Genomic DNA, 23,129 nt, shown 5'->3' with positions numbered 1-23,129 from the left:
GTTGCAGCCAACATGGTGGAATCTCTACGCCGGCGGGACAGGTCACATGACCTGCGACCCGCTGGTTTATCATGTGACTACACAAACACAGCATATTTCCGCCTCTTCCTCAAAGGTTAAACATTACAGTCTCTGTAATAACGGACTCATTGAGAATTTAGCTGAGCAACTAAAAACCAATATATGATCAATGATATCCATGAATTAAATTGTTGGAACCTATTGAAGTTCCCTTCAAATCAACTTAAACTTAATATCACCATACATGCAATATAACACTGTCATTCAAAATAATAACACTGGTCTATCCAGGGGCCCCAGGTATGAAATCACTTTACACAACACTATATAAATAATGTTAACATGATATAAATAATAATCAACATATCACCCTCGCCACTCACACCCCAAGCCAAATGAATGTTAATGTATTAATATGATGCTGATTCCATCAGATGGAAGGGCTTTGAACACTTGGACTATGTCTGCATGTCTGTAGTACTCGTAGTGACTGTTATTTGTTTTATTCTTTCCTTGTCTTAATTTCAAGACTTTGTGCAGGTACGTAGTTATCCATTGCAGATACCTGCATTGATTTTCGTTGAGATCTACAAATGAAAAAAACAACAAACAAACAAAAAAACCACAAGTTTTCAAAGTTACTACAATCTGAGGGTCCCATCATTCACTTATGTTGTTGCTCTTGACTCTCATCAATATTTGTTAACTATGCTCCAGGCATGAATGGGAGGTCAGCTTGCAAGAAACTCTTGGGCCAAGTCACGTTCTTCTTTCCTCAACCTCTCATGGTTCTCTGCACCTAGCTGTCTTCATTCGTCGGGACCTCATCTGGTTTTGCTCCGGTGAGCTCTGCTCTTTTTTGATAGACTTTTGATGGACAATAACCATTGCAAAATTGCAGGGAAAAGTTCAGGCAAAATAACATTTTTGTGGGATTTGCAGTGGCTGTTGACTGTACATTTTACCCAAGTTGTACAACTTTTTTTTTTTTACACTAAGACTCGGATGAAATTGATAGATGTATTAGATGACATGTGATGACTGAATCCATGAGGTGCCATCACCATGATGATGAAAAATAAATGCTTTGTTGTAACTATCGACATGCCGAACCCCTGCCAATCACCATTTCTTGTGTGTACAGAGGCAGAACATGCATCGGTCATCACGCGTGTCATCTCCCAGATTAAAACAAAGGGTGCTGTTGCAATATCGTTCACATTCTTTGGCACCTCCTTGCTGTTCATCACATCTCACTTCACATGTAAGCCAATGGAAGAATGCTTCACTGCCATTATGTTTCAATGAGAAAGGTCAACAACCTCTTCCCCTCAATTCTCCCACCTAACCCTCCAAAAATTTACGTTTTGTTCCATTGTTACCTCCACCACCACAGGTGAAGGAGGTTATGTTTTCACACCTTTCTTTCTGCTTGTTACTTACGAAATCCTAAGATTTCATAAGTATATTGATCAGTTCCGTCTCTGTGTGTTTGTTTGTAGGCACGATAACTCGAGAACGGAAGTAGCTACAAATGTCAAATTACACCACGTGATTCAGGAGGGTGATGGCTAGTGCTGATTAGATTTTGGTTAAAATCGGTCAAAGGTCAAGGTCACAGTGAGGTCAAACATTCAATTTTTGATGGTTTGGTACAGATAACTCGAGAACGGAAGAAGCCACCAATGTCAAATTACACCACGTGATTCAGGAGGGCGATGGCTAGCGCTGATTATATTTTGGTCAAAATCGGTCAAAGGTCAAGGTCACAGTGAGGTCAAACATCCAAAACATGATAACTCGAGAAAAGTTACCACAGGTATTGTTGACGGAGCATGGGTTTGGAAGATCAAGGTAAGTTCGGTGGAATTTGTGTGTCAATTCGTCGAGTTACGGCTGTTTTAAAAATTTCAGTGTTATAAAATCATATTAAATAATTCCGTAAATTCCTGTGGAGAAATGGAGTATTTTTGCTTCGGTCGACGTTACGAGTTCGTTTTAACTTCGATTTTAATTTTGTCTTCGGTTTTTTTGCGATTGCTTAGGACGCTTAAAACTCGGTTGTCGAAATTCTGGTAAAAATCGGATGTTTTGGAGACGTTTTAAGATTATATAAAAATATTTCACCCGCCGCATCATGGCTCGTCACGTGGCGAGGTTTTGCGTGTGCGCGCTGACATCATCGCGCTCGCCCCGGTGTCCTTTCGAGTTGGGGGGGGGGTCGTCGAGTGTGACCTTTACGTTACATTAATCCACGGTAACTCGAGAACGGAAGAAGCTACAAATGTCAAATTACACCACGTGATTCAGGACGATGATGGCTAGCGCTGATTAGATTTTCGTCAAAATCGGTCAAAGGTCAAGGTCACAGTGAGGTCAAATATTTGATTTTTGGTGGTTTGGTACAGAATCATCGTATAAACTTCTGGTTTGCGTCGCTACCTTCTCGAGAGACAACTTTTATTAGACAAGGTCAGAGGTCAAGTTGACAATTTCGGAAGTACCAGTCTATGACTGCTTGTTTGTTTGTTTGTCTGTTTGTTTGTCTGTGTACAGGACATCTCAAAAATTTATGGACGGATCCAGATGAAATTTTGTGGACAGGTTTGGTGTGTGCCAAGGACGAACTGATTAGATTTTGGTGAAGATCCGGATCTGGATCTGACTCATAGAATTTTTAAAGTGATTCTTCACCATTGAGAGATACGGCCAAAAACGATAGATATCATGATATCTCAAAAAGTTGGAGACTGATTCGGACGAAACTTGGTGAACATGTTGGGTATTTGGCGAGAACGAATTGATTCGATTTTGGTGAAGATCCGAACCCGGATCTGCATACGAGGATTATTTAACTGTTGAAGTGTTTTTTCATCAGTGAGAGATAGGGCCAAAAACGATATAGAACTGTATAACATGATATTTCAAAAATGTATTGGGCCCGACATGTTCTCTTGGATCAGGCATTACATGGTGGAGGTATGCGCTCTACCGAGTGCTCCTTTAGTTTACCAGTCATATCCTTTTTGTTTTCTTGTCAAACATATTTATTTGCAGCTGGTGACGGAAAAGTATCAGAACGGATCCAGGATTACAATAAGATCATCAGTTCTTTGGCTTTGCCTTGCTCTGTGCCTCTGAGCAATCCCTACCAAGCTGACTCAGGTGTGCTGATTACTTTTACCTTTCACAAATGTTCCCTCGAAATTCCCATGGGATTTTGACCGAGTGGGAATTCTTCCCCATTGGAATTGCACCAACCAAGATCCCTTGAATGATGAGGACAGGGTCAACTCTTGGGCCCACCAAAGCTCCATCCTGGACACTGTGCCGACCTATACTCATAAGTGTGACATCAAGCGATCTCGGTTGGTGTAGTGTCCAGGGTAGAGTCTGTCCTGTAAATTATAAATAAAAAAAAGAACTAATGCACATTTGTTGTTTTGTTTGCAAGAAAAAAGTCAAAAAGACATATGCTGATGATCACAGGTCATCCTGAAATGCAACTCTCATCTGTCAAATGTCTTCCCTATACCTGTTGAGTTCAGCTGACATCACAACCCGTTTTGATGCCGTATTCTGGTTTGGTGACTTTAACTTCCGGCTGGATGTGAATCGCAATGCAGCTGATGGTCTTCTCAGACAGTCATCAACTTCAGCAAGTGTCACCAGTTTGCTAGAACATGACCAACTTGCCCAGAAGCTTCGTGATGGTACTAAACTTCACTCTGATTTCAATTATTCAATGTATGAAAATACATTTATGGAAATGGACTCAGATTATTATGTGATTCACATGTCATACTCTCAGGCACTGCCTTTGCGGGCTTCAGTGAGGCCGGCATCGACTTCCTGCCAACCTACAAATACGATCTCGATTCAGATGCATTTGACAGCTCAGCCAAGCAGCGCGTCCCCTCATACACGGTGCTTCATCTTTGTACCGCTTTTAATCGTTTACTTTCTCTTTTTTTTAACTGATCCTTTTGAGTATCTATAATTACTTTGTTTATCAAATACAACACTCGCTGCCAATATGGTCCCTCTCACAGATGTGAGCAAATGCAGTGTATTTGGTTCTTCTCACATCTCACCAAAAGGAGGACTTTGTTATACAGTGCATTGTTCATAACATGAATGTGAAATGCAGTGCCTATGGAAAGTGTACATCCCGTTTCAAATTTTTTCACCTTTTGTTGCCTTTATAGCCTGGAAGTAAATTGCGTTAAATCAGACTTTCTTCACCTTTATTTACACATCGTAACACAAAACTTCCAAGTGAAAAACAAATTCGACAAATTTCAGAAGATTAATTAAAAATACAAAACTATAATATATTGGTTGTATCAGTGTCCACCCCCCTGAGTTAATACTTGGTGGAAGCACCTTTGACAGCAATTACAGATGTGAGTCTGTTGGGATAGGTCTGTACCAACTTTGCACACTTTGATTGGGCAATATTTACCCAATGTTCTGCAGAAAACTGTTGAAGTTCAGTCAAGTTGTGTGGGGAGCGTTGATGGACAGCGATCTTCAAGTCTTGCCACAGATTTTCGATTGGATTTAGGTCACGGCTCTGACTAGGCCACTTATGGACATTTATCTTTTGGTTCCTTAACCACTCCAGTGCAGCTCCAGGCAAAATGAGTGCCAGCTTGCTGGTATCCTGTTTTGGAGTGGTGACCTGTCCAGGATTGTGCCAAATAGCCAAGGAGACTGCTTCAGCAGCACCAATGCTCTGTACAGAGTATGTTCCGAATGGATGGATTTTTCCCTTCTATCTTGACAAGTTCCCCAGTCCCTGCTGATGAGAAACACCCCCATAACACGATGCTGCCACCACCATGCTTCACAGTTGGGATAGTATTCTTTGGGTGATGTGGTGTATTGGATTTGCATCAAACGTAACTTTTTGCATTTAGGCCAAAAAGTTCCATCTTGGTTTCGTCACACCACAAAACATTTTTCCACAAGGCTTCAGAGTCTCCAGAGTGTTTGTTTGCACTTCTCAAATGGGACTCAAGGTGGGCTTTTTTGAGTAATGGCTTCCTTCTTGCCATCCTACTGTATAGGCCAGACTTGTGGGGTGCTTGGGATATTATTGTCATATGTCCACAGTGACCAATTTTTTGCCATAAAGGCATGTAGCTTTTTTAAAGTTGCCATTGGCCTTGTCAGTTAAAATCTCGACAATATGGCCGGTAAGCATTGGTTGTGGTATTTGCGGATAAGCATTAGTAAATGCCCATAAATTAATGATTTAAAATGACGGTTACATGCTATAGATTGGTTGTAGCATGAATCGGTGAATTGTATTATAAACTGCTTGATATAATGAGCTAATATTGATTGTGGATGGTGGTATTGTACTGTAAACTACCTGGTGAGATTCGTGAAAATGCTATAATGTACCAAGATGAAACTCCCAGTATAAACAAGAATCGCATTTGCTGGAAGGCCTGGCATCATTCTGTGTTACTATATAAACCCACGAGACAGGTGATATGTGACGAGACGTGTCAATCGTCCCCGTGCTCAATTTCATTCTGATGCGTGAACAAGGTGTTAATGTCCAGAGCGGTTGTTAATGCATAGAGTGGATTATATTATATCTATATTATACCTAAATGAGTTTTAATCAACCTGATTATAATCAGGTTGATTAAAACTCATTTAGGCCGAGGGCCAGTGGGACCAACCTTGCACCGCCCCCCCACCCCCCCCCCCCCCGGCGACAATTTTCACTGATACCACAGTGTTCATATATATCCTAAGTATAAGAAAAAAGATGTTCCCAGAAAAATAACTCATTTGCACTTTGCTTTATTAAGCCGTTTCCATGGCAACCAATCAAAAATAGACGAATCTCACAAAGATTGGCAAAATGTCAATATCTCCGTCAAATATAAACATGAAATCACAAAATTGGTGTCAAATTAAAGCTTATTATACATTTACATATTAAAATATATATTGTTTATGCTAATTAGCTAATCTATATATTAATTAAATTTGACTTAAACACAATAATTCCCACAAAAATGCAAGAATTTCCATTTTCTTTCCTTGTAATTACCACACATGTCAGTTTTTTTTTCAAAAAAGAACATTACTGAAGTGTTGCCAGATACAAGCCAGGTTGGCAAAAAATATATAAACATTTTTGAATTTTTTTAACTCTGCTAATTAGCATAAAATACAAAGTACAATGAATCTTTCAAAAATCATGCAAAATTAGATTAATCAATAGAATTAATTACCTGGGCCTGATATAATACATAACTGCGACTTATGATGTCTGTTGGTGTTTAAGGGAAACATAACTATTTTCTGTTTGAGTAAAAGTAGTGGAAATAATTTTAAATGCATTGATGTGCTAATTAGGATCCGCCATTAGGAAATTCTCATTTTCGTAAATATCTCAACTTCTGGTGCATGGAAATTTGTAAATGAGGAATCTACACATATGTTTGGAGGGTCAAGGAATATCGTGAACATATTTCCTTTGTTGTCAGAAATGTAGAATAATGTTTGGATAGCTTAATTACATGCAAAAATGGAAACAGCTTAATAAAGCATAGTGCAAATGAGTTATTTTTCTGGGAACATCTTTTTTCTGATACTTGGGATATATATGAACACTGTGGTATCAGTGAAAAATTGTCGCAGGGGCGGTGCAAGGTAGGTCCCACTGCCCCCCGGCCTAATTACGATTGTGTGTCAGGAAAGAATTCCTTTGAGCTCTTCAATCATCCTGAATGGGCCAGCACACGAGAGAGAACAATGCAACGTGAGTTGATCGTTGGACAGCCCTGATGGACGCTGCAAGGTCATCGAGTGAGAACGACGTGACAGTACTCCATCGATCGACAGCCCTGGAGGATGAGGTGAACATGCATGAGTTGAGTAGGCAGGACAGGGACACTGGGCAGAAACAACTCAATATGGGAATCGGAGTTGTGAATTGTATGTAATGGTGAACTTCTTCATTTGACTTTGTGTCTGTTTATTTGAAATGCAAATTTCAAAAACGTTATGCTGTTGATCTAATTACTGCAATGCCACTCAGAAGTCAAAAGACCCTACCGACAACGATCCAATTGATTGGTAGCTGACTGGTACAATCGTTTATACTCGTGAAGTGGAAACCTTGGATTGCAGTCATGAGATAACAAGCTGGGTTCGGCACCATGAACAACATACGTACACTAAAGGGAAGGAAACCCAAAGGTGTTTACCCAACAGGCCTCTTGGTGGCCTCTCTTCTCAGTCTCCTCCTTGCTTGGTCATCCAGTTTGGAGGGACGGCCTGATCTCGGCAGTGTCTTGGTGGTACCATATGCCTCCCACTTCTTACTGATTGTCTTGACTGTGCTCCAAGGGATATTGAAGGACTTTGAAATATTTTTTATACCAATCCCCTGATCTGTGCTTTTCCACAACTTCATCCTGGAGGTCTTTTGAAAGCTCCTTGGTACTCATGGTTGAGTCTTTGCTGTGAAATGCACTACCCAGCAGAGGAAACATGCAGGAACAGCTGATTTTATTCTGAAATAATCAGAATCACTACAATTTAACACAGGTGGAGGCCAATTAAATTGGTGTGTGATTTTGATGGTGATTGGTTACACCTGAGCTAATTTACAATTGCTATTATAAAGGGGGTGGGACACTTATCCAACCAAGATATTCTAGTTTTGTATTATAAATTAATTTTCTGAAATTGGTAGAATTTGTTTTTCACTTGGAAGTTGTGGGTTACGATGTGTAGATGAAGGTGAAAAAAAGTCTGATTTAATGCAATTTAATTCCAGGCTTGAAGGCAACAAAAGGTGAACATTTTGAAATGGGGTGTAGGCTTTCTATCGCACTCTATATTTCATGTTCTGGATTTAATCTTTACCCAAAATAACCTTAAGTTATATGGCTAATGACCTGGCCGAGCATAGAGTTATTCAATCTCCACTAGATCTTTCACTGATAAGTAAAACATAAAAGCAGAGATGGTGATAATTGCATTCTCCTTGCCTTTCCCAGGATCGCATCTTGTACAAGTCAAAGAAGACTGCCTTAATTGAGCCATTGCACTACTCTTCCTGCATTGCATTACGCTCCTCTGACCACCGTCCTGTCTTTGCACTCTTCCACGTGGCCCTTCGGCCTGGCAGAGACAAGTAAGTTACGATGGTAGTAATTTGTAAAAATAAATTATGGTTGCATGAGTAGTTGGAAAAAGTCAAATTCAAAAGTTGAGGCACACAAAGTAGGGCAGCTGCCCAACAAGGCAAGCCTTAGATCCGACGTTTCAATGACCAAGTAGTTTTCACCAAGGGTCTCACCACCTATATATTACAGAAAAGGGTGAGGCATCAGATGGCTCCAATATGCAGATGGTGATACCCAACCTCATTTTCATAATCACCTGTAAGGTCTCACCACCTGTATGTTACAGTAATGTGATGTCACCCCACCTCCCCTCAGAGGGAGCTAAACACCTGGTGCAGCAAAGAGTTATTCAGTAATTCTGAACTGTCCCAGATGAAGACCACTGACTGGTTGAAACGTTAGACCTGAGTCTTGTGGACAATCCATCCTTTTGGCTGGCTGTCTGAAGTCATGTGGACAAAAATAACCCATACTATGTTTTTAAATAAAAGCAGTTATTTGAAGGTGATAACAGTCATCACCATTTTGTGAATAGGGGACGTAACGTGGAATGTGTAAGGATATAATGCTTAGTAAGTGCACAAAGTTATAGGAATGGTTGTTCCCCTGCCTTCCTTTTCTCCCACTGTCTGTGTGTTGACCTTTTCCCCCTCTGTCACTCTCCTCTTCCATGAACCTTTACTGGCTCACCTTAAAAAAAAAAAAACTTGTAAAAATACTTGATCATTCATGACAAGACTACTTTGAGGGCATAGCACGATTCAACAAACCAGTTTATCATGAGTTATCTCAGAAGTTAATCACAAATGTTTTGTAAAGCAGAAACATGTGAACAAGATACAAATTATACATATATACTGTATGTACACACCAAACTCAGTGGCATAAATGGCGAAGCTTCCTCTCTGAGTCTGGGAGGTCGGTGGTTTTAACCTGACCCTGATTGAGTCAAACAAAATCTATCTATAATTCCTGCAATCTCTGTGTGTACACAGAGTGTATGTGTGTCTGCAACCGCTGTTTCTTGGCAACCACTGGTCCGATTTGATTGAAACTTGCCAGGTATATTGCTGGGGCCCTGTGGACGTGCCTTTTCAAGGTTTGATATTAATCAGACAAGTGGTTCCCAAGTTATGGCCATTTATTTGCCAAACCAATGACAGTACCCGGCGCTATGACGTCACGATTGACGTCACAATTCTTTTTTGCACGTACGGCCACGCACGTACGGGCACGCGTGTATGGGCCCGCACGCACGGGCCCGCACTAGTACTTTAAAAATGACACATGCTGCTTCCTTGCTTGACGATCAGCACTGAAAAAGGACAAACGATAGAGCATTAATGAACAACAATACGTTGGCAATTATTCAACAGGCTTGATGGGCTGAATGGCCTCCTTCTGTGTTGAAGTTCCTTGTAAGGGAACTCATATTATTATTTTTATTGTTGTAACAATGAAATATGCATTATATATATATATATATATATATATATATATATATATATATATATATATATATATATATATATATATATACAGTATATCTATATATATGTATAGGGTGTCCCAAAAAAAGATACAACTTTTAAAATGCTTCGTTTGATCCTAAAAAGCAGTAATTATGTCACTAATGCTTCATTTCTTGTTGCAGAGACCCTGAAGTTTATTTTGATACCAAGCAAGCGCCAAAAAAATAACAAGACTGACTGTACAACAACGGACGAAAATTGTTGAACTTTGGCACCAGACGAAAAGTGTCATACAGGTGCAACGTCTTTACGTGAGACATTTCGGTATCCTCTTGCGCCATGCACCAAATTTTCGGACAATAAAGTGCACCATCGCAAAGTTTACCAATGTGTGAACCATCTGTGACTTTCACAAGGGTCACAGTCGTCGGAAGAGGACAGGTCGTAGTGAAGAAGATGTGGAAATGGTGAGACAGGCGGTTGTTCAGAGTCCAAAAAAATCGATTTGATAACTCTCTGCCGAGACAAACATTCATAAGAGCACCGTTCAGAGGATCCCCCGCCAAGACATTCATGCCTTTCCATACAAAATTCAAACGGAAATGGTGCTTACTGATCAACAGAAACGCAAATGACTAGACTTTGCAAATTGGTTCTCAGGAGAGTTGGAGGAAGATGCTGACTTCCTCAAAAAACTTCACATGACGGACGAATGCCATGCTCACTTGTCCGGGTAGGTAAACAAGCAAAACTTTCGGTACTGGGGAACTGAAAATCCTGGTAATGCATCAACTGAACTGGTGCTCGATCTGTTCTCAAAGTCACCATGTGGGTGGCGGTTGGTTGGTATGGGATAATTGGTCCATACTTCTTTGAAGATGACCAGGGACGCACTTGCACGGTAAACCAGAGGAACTATCGCGAAATGATTCAGGAATTCTATCTGCCTGAGCTACGTACTCAGGCCCGTAGGAGAAACAACCTGATCCAGATGAGAACCCAGTGGTTCCAGCAGGATGGGGCACCGCCCCGTACAGCCAGGGAAACAAGGCGTTTTCTCAACCAACATTTTGAGGGCCGCTTTATCTCCCTCTACTAAGACGTTCAGTGGTCACCATATTCCCCTGACCTTACTCCTCCAGACTTCTTCTTGTGGGGGTATCTCAAGGACAGGATCTATGGAAACCCTAGGCCTCAGACTCTTGATCAGCTGAAGGAAAACATCCACCGAGAAATCCAGAACATTCCTCAGGAAACGTTTCCCAAAGTGATGGAGAACATGACAACGCGTTTACAGGCAGTGATCGGACAACGTGGAGCCTACGTCGAACGTGTGGTCTAAAAGAAAACGACGATTCTATACCAAAATTTAAATTTTGGTGGCAATTTTGACATTGGTACAACAAACTTCAACCTTTCAGCTTTCTATCCAGCCATATATCTTTTTAAAAATATATGTTATGACCATCCTCTTTGCAGATGAAAAGTTGTATTTTTTTGAGGACACCCTGTATATTTTTTATATATATATATATATATATATATATATATATATATATATATATATATATATATATATATATATATATAAAAAAAAATATATATATATATCTACAAAAATATATATATATATATATATATATATATATATATATATATATATATATATATATATATATATATATATATATATATATACACATACATATATAACAAACAGGAATAAATTCCGGTGTGGGGCGAGTGTGGAAAAATTCTGACTCAACCCGAAGCTCAAACCCAGAGTCTCTGGGATATCCTCAAGACATTTCTCACACTATTCACTGCAAGCTTTATAACGGCCAACATCTTACGTGACTGTAAGGCAGACCCAGAATGTGTGTATGTAAGTGCACGTGAATGTGTATGTGCATTAGAGATAAACCTTATTGAGATATTTAACAAGCAAAGGTGTGTATATATATATATATATATATATATATATATATATATATATATATATATATATATATATATATATATATATATATATATATATATTAGCAAAGGTACCCAGCATTGCCAGGTAATACCAAGAGTCTCCTCCCACCCCTTCGCTCCCTCATCCCAACCCCCTCCCCTGCCTCCTTCCACCAAATTCCCCCCTCCTTCCTTCCTTCAGACTCCCACCCCACCCCTCCTTCCAGACTCACACCCCATCCCCTTCCCCTCCCTCCTCCAACCCCCACCCTTCCTCTCTCTTCCAGCAATCCCTCCTCCCACAAAGGAATTTTCACAGGGTGTATATTAATGTGTACGTGTACCAAATAACTTGTAAAAAAAGAAAAATCTCTTGAAGCTCCCCGGCAGCCTCCCGACTAATTAATTACATACGCAGGCATTTCACTCGACCAAGCCAATTTTCGTTGCCTCTGTTTATTTACTTGACATAATGTGTGAAGTAAATGTCAAACCGTTTGTTTATAAGCCTTGAATAAGCGAGAAGAGGACTTGAGTTGAGGTTGGGAAGAAGGGGTGGGGCAGTTAACCTCTGACAGTTTTATAAGCAGGCCGATGAATCAGCGTTTGGATGGATGTAAAACTGGACATCCCATCTGCCAGCATAGTACAGGATTGAACAAAATGGAGTATATTCAAACAGCACGTTCAGGCAGGTTCAAACAGCAGTTCAGACAGGTTCAAATAGCATGTACCATTTTTAAAAGGGACTAGATGACCCGTGAACCCATTGGGTTCCCGTTTTGACAGTGGTTGATGGAAAAAATCGTTTCAAGAAAAAAAATAAAAGATAGCTCCAGCGAACTATACCGCTGAGGTTGTTTGCATTGATCAAATACTCCAGAAGAGTACTTCACTAAATCAGGAATTGATTTTTAAAATAATTTTTTTCGTTGCCCGATTTGAACGAAACTTGATACTGCACACCAAGGGCGAATGGTGAGTAATGTGGCTGTAAAATTTTTGGCTGTATATATATTTGGCTATCGTGTACCGTTTTGGCTGTATTTCAGGAACATACACACATAATGAGAGTTTTAGTAATATATAGATTGTAACATGGGCTTCCCTTGAAGAATGAGACTCTTACTGTGACTGTCACCCAGCTGTGTACACACTATGATGGAATTGTAACTCTCCAAGGCAGGAATAAAGGCGCTTTATTAAATAAAGTTGTTATTTAAAAAAGGCACATGTTAATGGTAACTGGACCTCCGAGGTGCCGGAAGGCGACGATGGTTCGTGGCCATTATTGAACAATGCCACGATAGGTACAATTGAGTTAGTGGAAGCTTTTGAGGAAGCCCTACCGTAAAAACCTATCTCTTCCGTCAAAATTGACCAAATCAAATCGGATTTTTTTATATGTTGCACTTATGGACATTACGCACAAATTCTAAGAAATGAAATTGCGAGAAAATAGTCGAGAAAAAAATTAAGAAATTAATTAAAAAAAGTTCAAGTGGGCGTGGCTCCACCCACAAGGGGCGTGGGACGCCCCTCATACAAAAAGACACAACTAGACCATGATATCTAGCTTGTGTCCAAGTTTCATCAAGATCGCATTAAACGCCACGGAGCTATGCTCTGGAGAGAGTCACAAACAGACAGACAAGCCGGTAGGCGACATGGCTGCTCGCTCTAGATGGAAAGCTGGCCAACACGACAAGCCGATATTCATGTACGTGCTATCAATCAATTTAGCACAATAAATATGATTATCACAGCCCTCTTATTTTGCGCCCAGAAACCCACCTTGTGAAATTTCAGGCTTGTTTCCAAAGAGACAAATGGCAGCCCTGGTAATTCCATATATCTTTTCGCTAAAGATTTTATTTTTTTATATGATGCTGTAAGACATTCTCCTTGGGCACAAAAAAAACAGGTCCCTCAGAGGTCCAGTTTCGGAGGTATTGATTTATTTGTGCAGTCCACAATAAGTGTACGATGGACGATAAAGTATTTTAGCTGTTGCTAAAGGTGCTGTCACACCTTGACGTTTCAGCCAGCAATGCCAACATATAAAAATGTATGGAAAACGTTGGCGTACGCTGAAGTTTTGAGTTTTTTTTTTTAAAGTTTTGGTCGTATTCATAATGAGTTGGTTGTATGCATAACGTATTAGTAACGGGCACAGAACGTTTCGTTGTCTTAGAGATAACTTATACCAACGAATGCTTAGCCTGTTGTCGGCGTTCACAACCTATGCCCAACGATAGTTTAACTTAGTCATAGTGCGCTGCACGTATCGCCGATGAACTCGTGGCGTTCTGTTAAAAACCTGCCGCATGCCGATCTAAATCATAACTGCCTGAAAATTGGAAGTGTCAACATCGCAGTCACACCTTGACGATTTAGCCAGCGTATGCTGACCTATGAAAAATGTGTCTAAAACGCTGGCACACGTCGAATACGGTATGGGTAAGTTGTGTATACGTTAGGAGCATGCTGAAAAACAATGAAGTACGCTGTCATATTCCGTGGTATGTCTAGTACGTCGTGAAATTTCAAGCATGCTGAAAATTTTACGACGTACTCGACGTATGGCTCACAAGTTCCGCATACGCTGGCATAAGTTCTCTGCACGCTCCGCGATCGTTGACACACGTTGGACACACGTTACTTGTAAGTTACTCATAAGTCAAAACACGTCGAGGTAATGTTTAGCATACCCGAAACTTAATTTTTAACCTATGAGTAACGTGCTTTGAACCTATGAGTAGCGTGCTTTGAACCTATGTGTAGCGTATCTCAAACGCGCATTGGCATATGTAGATGAATTTGATTGACATCTTCCAGATGACCACAGAACTTACTGAACGTGTTTCTAACTTACATCTACCGTATAATGGCGTATTGGCAGCGTTTAGGGGAATTGGTATATACAAATGGGCTTCACAAGAGGAACCCGTCAGTGTTCCAGACTCTATGTTGAGTAGATGTCAATGTCAGTAGTAGTAGTAGTAGTAGTAGTAGTAGTTCGACAGAATTTAGTGATGTCGATGTTGATAGTAGTAGTAGTTCGAGAGAATTTAGTGATGTCGATGTTAGTAGTAGTAGTAGTAGTAGTAGTAGTAGTAGTAGTTTGAGAGATTTTAGTGATGTCGATGTTGGTAGTAGCAGTAGCAGTAGTAATTTCAAGTAATGTGTTGCGAAGTGTGAACAACGTTCGTGTAGCGTGCTTACAAGACGTTACTCATAGGTTAGAAATAAGTTTCGGGTACGCTAAACATTACCTCGACGTGTTTCGACTTATGAGTAACTTACAAGTAACGTGTGTCAACGATCGCATAACGTGCCTACAACTTATGGACAGCGTAGCGGACCGTGCGAGTCATACGCCGGCATATGTCGTAAAATTTCAAGCATGCGAAAATTTGAGGACAACCCAAAAGTACAAGGTTTAAAGCCAGCGTACTACGACGTATGGCAGTGTTTTTCAGCGTGTTCTTAACGTATACAAAACGTACCCATAACGTATTCGACGTGTGCCAGCGTTTTAGACAATTTTTTTCATAAATCGGCATATGCTGGCTAAATTGTCAAGGTGTGACAGCGGCTTAAGCAACGGAGGTGTGCATAGCGACCATTCATTTTTGTGTACATGCTTGCCACATTGTACACATTTCACCCAAGTTTTATCAAAATAAGACTCTTTCTCTTAGAGATATTCGCAATTAACCATTTCTGAAATGTTCGACATGTACTCGCCCAAAACCTATCTCCTCCGACAAATATTTTTTTTTAGGACAAATATTTGACCACTTTAAAGGGCCATTGCTATGCTGTTGCTCGGGCCTGGGGTCCCATATTCGAAAGCACATGATTCTCAGAAATATTGGTCCCACCTACCGAATTTCATTTGGAATCGGTTGAGTGGTTTAGCCCCTAGGCTTGACCAAAGTTTAGTGGACAGACAGACAGATGGAAATGTCCAGAATAAGGGTGCTCTAAGAGCAGCCAACGGACACACACACAGACACAACGAAAATAGTGGTCACTGCTGGTGCCCGCGAACCAATTAAAATAAAGCCATTTTGTATGGTGCTGCATTCCCTTCCCCTCCCCTCACACTTAATTCCCCCCAAAACCCTCTTCTCCCTCGCAACTCACCAGGTAGTGTTCGTGCCTTTATTTAATTGCAATGAAAATGCGACAAGCTCTCAAATCCCTCAACCTGAGCTGAATTTCAGATTTTAAACTGCAGAATTGAGCTTAGCAGCATTTTCACTGCTTAAAAGGTGTTCCTTTGATTGAAAAACAAAAAAAGTGTCTCCAGACGTCTCCGTACGGTGTTCAGTATGACCGGGCATATCTTAGGTGCCATTTCAGTAACGCGATTACTTAAAAATCACAGATGATACAAACGCAGCACTTACTGTACCTGATCTTCTCAGGACAAACTGGTCTCTCCAATTGATGCAGGCAAACAGTCTAAATCCAGGTCACATTCTCTGTTAGTATGCCAGCAATCCAACACTTGGCAAATCGGTGATTCCTTTTAAATTTCAGATTTCACTCCAGATTTTGACACTTATTTAGTTCACGAGATCTCAATCTCAAATCAAAAATACTATTTCGATTAGTATGTACTACAATTGGTCTGTGAGAATAGATTGTGTTTCCAAGGCAAGGCATGTTTGAACAGGCTAAATCAAAATTGCAGTGAAGATCCCTGTGAGACGGAGTTGGGCTGAACCAGAATAAGCCTTTCATGAAGTTAATTATCTTCAAAATGGGTTTTAAATTGACCCAAATACACAGTTTTCATTTCTGAACTCCCTTGGAGTTCCCTTCATGTGCATGCAAACTTTGGGGGCAGCTTGGTTTCATGGTTTTGGAGTTATGGAGGAGACACACACACACCCACACACACTCAAATATATATATATATATATATATATATATATATATATATATATATATATATATATATATGTATATATATATATATATACTGTGTATATGTATACTGTGTATAGATATACTGTGTATATATATACTGTGTATATATATACTGTGTATATATATACTGTGTATATATAGATATATATATATATATATATATATACTGTGTATATATATACTGTGTATATATATACTGTGTATATATATATATATATATATATATATATATATATATATATATATATATATATTGTTGTGGTTGACCAAATTCGCAAACCACCATTCAGGTCCCTTAGGTGAGATATCTCGGTAAGTATATGTGTAGTTAGGCCCAAACCCGTTGTCTAGAGGGAATAAATGTCATTCATGCGTGCTGCGACTCTTCAGGATAGCCGTTTTTCTTTTACTATCTTTATTTTGGACCAACCGCCATTATTACCACCACCAACCACGTCCCAACAGTCATCACAACATCAACCACCCACCACAGCGCCGCTTCACCACAACAGCCACGACCTTTACTGTCACACCTCGCAACCGTCGCATCGCCACCGTTCTTGCGCCGCTTGTGGGTACCGGTATTGGACTCGTGCAGGGCGCGCGCCGAACAGCGTGTACAAAACCACGGACTTTCCGCAGAAAAACGGATCAAAAACGACTCACGCCCACTTTTGTTCCGTCCAATCGGTGAGCGAGGGGCGATTTGGCCCCGCCTCCAGGGCGTTGGAGGGCGGTCGCTATATGCAAATTCATGGATCAAAAAGCATTCACGCCCACTTTTTCTCGGGCCAATGGGGAGCGAGGTGAAAGGTCGAAGGCAGGGGGTCAAAGGCGAAGCCACGGGGCTTATATAAGCGACCGCGTTCGTCAGTCGGGGGCAGTTCGCAGGAGGAAGAGTTCGGAGTTGGAAGCGGAGGAAGAGTGGAGTGCAGTTGGGAGTTCGCGGAGTCGGAGCGAAGAGGACGGAGCTGTGGAGAGGCGGCGGCGGCGAAGGCAGACGAGGGGGTGCTCGCGTCGGTGCCGGGAGCTGCACACCAGAGAGGCCAGCAACGCGACCGAGGTGGAGGAGGAGACGCTCGCCGCGGGACCCGAGACAGGGTTAAATCCTCCTTTCCCCGAGCATCAGCAACCCCCTCCTGTTTCCCCCCGCGCTGAGATAGTGCGACAAAAGGGGGCCCCCTTCCCACCCCCTACCAGACACTGTCCGCGAGGCCCGCGGAGTTGAGGCACCACCGCCGCTCCGCGTCTCATCACCAGACGGGTAGGCCCGACACGGTCTCGGCCCCAGGCCCGCCTACCCCCTCATCCTGGAGGGTGGTTCTTTTTCTTGGTTTTGGGTATGTGTTGTCGGCGCCGTCTGTGAAGTAGAATTGTATAAGTGTTGCCGTGTGCTCGGTAGTCGGATAGCTCTGCATTGTGTCTTCGCTTTTACATTTGCTTTTTGTGTAAAATTGCATTGTGTTTCTTTTCCTTTTTCATGTGCTTTTGGTGGTATTGTATATGTGTGCTTTCCGTTCATCGCGAATAAATGTGCTTTATGTTGAACTGTTCTCCCGCTTCGCTTCGTCATTTCTTTCATTGAATCCCCATCTTGCTTCACGTAAAGGGTTGGTCCTGGGCTAAGACGCCCGATAATTAATCGAACCGTCGAGGCCGACGAATAACACCGCTCGGTTATCCCGATAATACGGAACGGGTCGCTTAAGTGGCCCGTGTCCGAAGTCGACCTGCGGCGAGGTGCGATCGCCCGGTCTACCCTCCGTGTGGGTACTTAGGTAGGTCGAATTTGGCGAGCAACCCTATCCCACGCGGGGGCCGATTGGCTCGATCGCGGTGAGACCGAAAGGTCCACCCGTGACTGGTTCCCGGCGTTAGTCCGAGAGGGTCACGACTGGATTGTCCGTCCGGTGGGCGACGTGCCGCGATTCGAGTTACGTGGCCGTTCGCACGCCGGCGGGCGCGAATCCGTAACACTGGTGTCAGGTCGTGCGATACAAACTCATCGCCCTCCTCGCAGCACTGGTAACGGAGAACGGGAAAACGGGCTGTCCTGTCTCCAATTAAATTCAGGGGAATCGGTCCAGGGGTGAGAGAAGCGACCCCCGATTCCCTCCAAATTACGAGCGATTCAAATTAACCCTTTAAGAGAAGCAAGATGGCGTCTCAAGGCGAGCGGGAGCCGGGGGTATTAGAAATGTATATGTGTAGTAATGTAGAATCCATGGTCCAGGATGGGGTCCCCGTGCAGGAAATGTTAATTGTACAGGAAAACGAACTCGCCCAACTGAATGACACCTCCCCTCCCCCTCTCCACCAAAACCTCCCGACCCCTGCCGAAACGGCTCACTCAAGCGCACCCGACATGGCCCAGCTATGCGCCATGCTGGCGGCAATGACAAACGAAATGAAAGGAATGAACGAAAAGATGGATACAAATACAAATGAAATGAAAAACGAAATGAACAAGCAAATAAACGGAATGGAAGCAAACATGAAGGAGGAAATGAAAGAACTACGGGGTGAGACAGAACATGGGCCGATGCCTGCAGGCAGGCATGAAGGCCGTGAGCAGGGAACTCAAAATGGCGACTCCACGTGTGGGAGCAAACGAGCTGGAAGGGGGTGCAGCGGCTGACAGGCCCGCGGTGGAGGCGGGTAAGGAAAAAGTAATTCGGGAGACAAGAGACGAGGTGAAAGTAATTGCGAGGGAGAGAAAAGAACAATTAATACGGAGAGCAAGGATGAGGTACGCGGAGATCGTGAAAGAGCAAGGAGTGAAAAACAGGGAAGGACGGGAGCGACTTAAGGAGAAAGCAAGGTTGACCTACATAAAGATAAGGGAAAGACGCCAGAAAGAAGCGGAGACTAATAGACAGGAGGGGACAACAGAAACTTATAAATGTATAGAGACACGGGAGACAGAAAAAATAGAGGAGAGACTGCACGATGAAGACGAGGTTAGTGACGCACACACACACACACAGAGGTAGTGGAGGACCATGAGGGGGAGCTGGCTGACTGGGTGGAGGCCCAGTGCGAGCAGCTGGATGGCCTCCTCCAGGAACGAGGGGAGGGAGTATGCCCCCTTGAGGCGAGTCACGACCAGGTGGGTTCGGTCGTGTTTTGCGAGGTTGAGGGGACAGGTGCTGTGGACAGGTGCACGGAGAGCTTGGGGGGTATAGAGGCCCCGGAGACCCTTGTGGGGACACGAATCCCCAGTGTGGTTGTCCCTGTGTGTGTGGTGCAAGGCGTGAGTGTGTCCCCGTGTGTGGAAGTGACCCCGTGTGTGAGTGGTGTGGTGGCGATGGTGCCAGTGTACGTGCTTCCCAGCACGCCGTGTGTGGATGAGGAACCGCGGGTGAGTGCCCCCGCGTGTGTGGGTGAGGCACCGTGTGTGAGTGAGGCCGTGTGTGTGGATGAAACGGCCTGTGTGAATGAGGAACCGTGGTTGAGTGCCCCCGCGTGTGTGAGTGAGGCACCGTGTGTGAGTGAGGAACCGTGTGTGAGTGCCCCCGCGTGTGTGGGTGAGGCACCGTGTGCAAGGGAGGTAGCATGCGTGAGTGAACGGCCGAGTGCAAGGGAGACCGTGTGTGTGAGAGAGCGGTATGTAAGGGAGATGTCGGTTGGCATGCGGGAGCACGCAGCCGCGTCTCCCGGTGTGAATGTAACGGAAAGGAGTGTGAGCGTCGAAACACGCAGGTGTGCGTGGGTCGAATGGCGACGACGGCGACATGTGAGGAAAGAAAGCCGGGTAGCGGCTGTAGTTGTTTCGGGGACCGTGCCGGGTTCACCCAGCAGTGAGCACGAGGTCTGTGCTGTGCAACGCACGAGACCCCCACGTGCTCGCTTGCGGGAATGAAGTCCCGGTCCGGAAACGCACGCGGTGGATTTGCCGATCCCGCGGACGGACAAAGTTTAGGCAGGATTATGGATTTGGACCGGACGGGTTCTCCACGCGGGCGTGTGTGTTAAGCTCCAACGGGCAAAGCACATGTGTTCGCGTGGGGAACCCCTCGAGACGTGGGGCTTGTGTTTTTTTTTTTTATGCGCACGGTGACGTCATGGCTGCACGCGGGGTTGGAATCCGGCAGGAGGGGTATCCCTGCCGGATGGTACCGTCCAAGGAGGGACGAGGAACACGTGCAGCTGCATGACGTCACGGGCAGGTGCAAAGTGCGCGAGCTGCGGGTTGCCGCGCTGGTGCTGCGCATGAAAAAAAAAAAAAAACAAGCCTCACTTTCGGGTGCACAGGATTCCTGGGCAAGGGGTGGAAGACCCCCTTACCGGGGCACAGGATGGAAACTAGTTAGGGGGAAGGGTTAGCTTAGTTAGACCGGCTCCATGGGGCAGGGGTAAGTCCTCATGGGGCCCGTGGAATGGATTAGGTAGAGGGATTTAGTGAGCTTTAGGTTGGAAAATAAAATGAATTATTTGGAGACAGTGACAGACTTGTGAATGTGTAGAGGGGACGTAGCTTAGCTACATAGTGTTAAATGGAACGTGCTATAGTTTAAGGGACGACGTGGGAGCACGAGTTAGTTAGGGGATGCAGATAGAAGGATGGCAGAGTTCAGCGGTGAATGTGTTGAAGAGTTGTGAGGTGAGTACGTGTACATGTTGAGTGAGTGAGGCCAGCGGGTCTGTGTGTATGGAGCGAATGGGTTATGCATGGTGCGATGAGTGATTGGGGGGAGGAGTGACTCCCGCCCAAGGGACCCCGGGGTCAGTGTAGAGTGAGTTAGCTGGGTTAGTCAAATTGAAAAATGGAAGTCGTTTTGTTGTTGGTGGGAAAGTAGGCTCGAGACCCATTTGGAGGGGTGCAGGAGCCCTGTTGACGGGCTTGGGAGCGTGGCTGCGAAAGGTGAGTATCGCTGACTGGGTACCCCGGGCACCAGGCTAGTCGGCCGCGGTAGGCCAAGGGCCCATGGGGGGCCGGGATAGCGTAGTGGGCACGGGTGCGCCTGCTTGGTGCGGGGGCCCGGGGCGCCATTAGCCGCGTGGGCAGTGTTGTGGGCATGGGTGACCCTCGGAAAGGGGCCCGGGAAGCCAGCCTGCCACGTGTGCGTTTCAGGGGAGGTGCCATGGGGGGGCACTCCCCGGTGTTAGGGAGCTGGTAGGCTCGGAGGCAGTGTAGTGCCCGGGGGTGCCATAGCGGGAGATTTGGCAGAGGGTCGTGCCTGCCAAAGGGAGCCACGTGTCCCAGCCAGGAGACCGTGTGAGGGCACGGAGAGAAAATTGGGGGGGTGAGGCCCAAAATTGTGAGGACACCAACACAGGCGACGGGAATCTGGGTTGTTAGAACCAATAGTTTAAGCGAGAGGCGCTTGTTGAAAGCCCCGGGGTAGTTTAACAGTTAAATGAATAGGGTAGATAAGGAAGTGTACCCCTCCACACCATCCATCCCCTCGCTCTCGTTGTGGGCCGCTGGACCCACTTTGGGTTAGATCGCTGAAGTCTGGGGAAGCCATTCTGAGGGTTCGTTGGGCCTCGACACAGGACGCTAGCTCTCCCTTGTTCCCCTCCGGGAAGGGAACGTAGGGGTTGGGAGTAGGCTAGGTGACAGGATAGGTTAGCCGAACAAAGACGATAAAGGGGGTTAGGGGACGATTTATAGTGGGAAGTTAAAAAAAAATAATAATAATAATAAGTTGGGGCTAAATTGGGGTTTGACAAATTAAGGGAGTGGGTATGTACAGTGACAGGCAAAGGCGATAGGTGGGAGGGAGACAGGTAGGTAGGTCCGAGCCTGCCTTCCGAGTGGCCAGCACCACCGCACTCCCTCCACCAACCTCCACTGAACGGCAAAGGCTGGCCACTTCAGCTGGCTGTCTGTTTTTCTTCAAGGCCTGTGCCGGCCCACTTCATCGGCAGCTGTTATGTTGCTGCAAGGCCTGTGCCGGCCGGATCATCTGCAGCTGTGGTACTTCAAGGCCTGTGCCGGCCCACTTCATCTGCCGGCTGGCTGTTTTTCTGTAAGGCCTGTGCCGGCCAGTTCATCTGCCGGCTGTGTTTGCCTGCAGCGGCCTTCTTCTTGCGGCTGTGTTTGCCTGCTGCCTTTGCCATGCCATGCCCACTGCCCCTGTTCACCAGCCCCGTTCAATTTTTGCTCTGCCCCCCCCCCTGTTCATTTCCATGTGCGCCAGGATCCGCAAGGCAACAGTTTGCAAGCTGCGAGAACTGCCCTGTTGGCAGCTACAACACGGGCCTGCAGTGGCGGCCCGTGCACCGTGTTTGTGTCCATCCATCCATTCGTTGTGTTCATTGCGTGTGCCACTTGAGCTGGCACGGAGACTACGTTTGTGCAGCCCATGCACCATTGTGGTTCACTGCGTTCAGTTCAAAAGGGAAGGCCTTGGACTGCGTGTGAGCAGCCAGCCACGTTCCCTGTCACCTTGAGCCAGAGACTGCATGCGAGCAGCCTGGCTCCCTGCTAACTGCTTTTCTTTTGCAGAGTTCATTGATCCTGGCCCATGGTTTAGTGTAAAATTTGTAAGTTAAGGTAAGATGTACTGTAAATATGAGTGCGCCCCCGGCATGTTTGTCTTAGCGCCGGCAATTTTATTTA

General features: G+C 44.4%; 1 protein-coding gene across 3 annotated transcripts in view; it reads left to right on the top strand.

The window, feature by feature from the left end:
* LOC147012750 (phosphatidylinositol polyphosphate 5-phosphatase type IV-like) overlaps positions 1–23,129 on the top strand; it is a 74,051-nt gene that overhangs the window by 26,105 nt on the left and 24,817 nt on the right. For all 3 annotated transcript variants that reach the window (XM_085853890.1, XM_085853887.1, XM_085853888.1), the window contains 6 exons: positions 739–863; positions 1,166–1,285; positions 3,079–3,186; positions 3,570–3,734; positions 3,833–3,948; positions 8,058–8,194. In XM_085853890.1, the coding sequence (XP_085710016.1) occupies positions 739–863; positions 1,166–1,285; positions 3,079–3,186; positions 3,570–3,734; positions 3,833–3,948; positions 8,058–8,194 (771 nt within the window). The remainder of the gene's footprint in view (positions 1–738; positions 864–1,165; positions 1,286–3,078; positions 3,187–3,569; positions 3,735–3,832; positions 3,949–8,057; positions 8,195–23,129) is intronic.

This window comes from Eptatretus burgeri, chromosome 14 (genome assembly GCF_056783735.1).
Source record: "Eptatretus burgeri isolate ZD-2024b chromosome 14, Ebu_testis_v1, whole genome shotgun sequence".
NCBI classification, from domain to species: domain Eukaryota; kingdom Metazoa; phylum Chordata; class Myxini; order Myxiniformes; family Myxinidae; genus Eptatretus; species Eptatretus burgeri.
The sequence above is the reverse complement of the archived record's forward strand: the minus strand, read 5'-3'. Positions and strand labels throughout refer to the sequence as shown.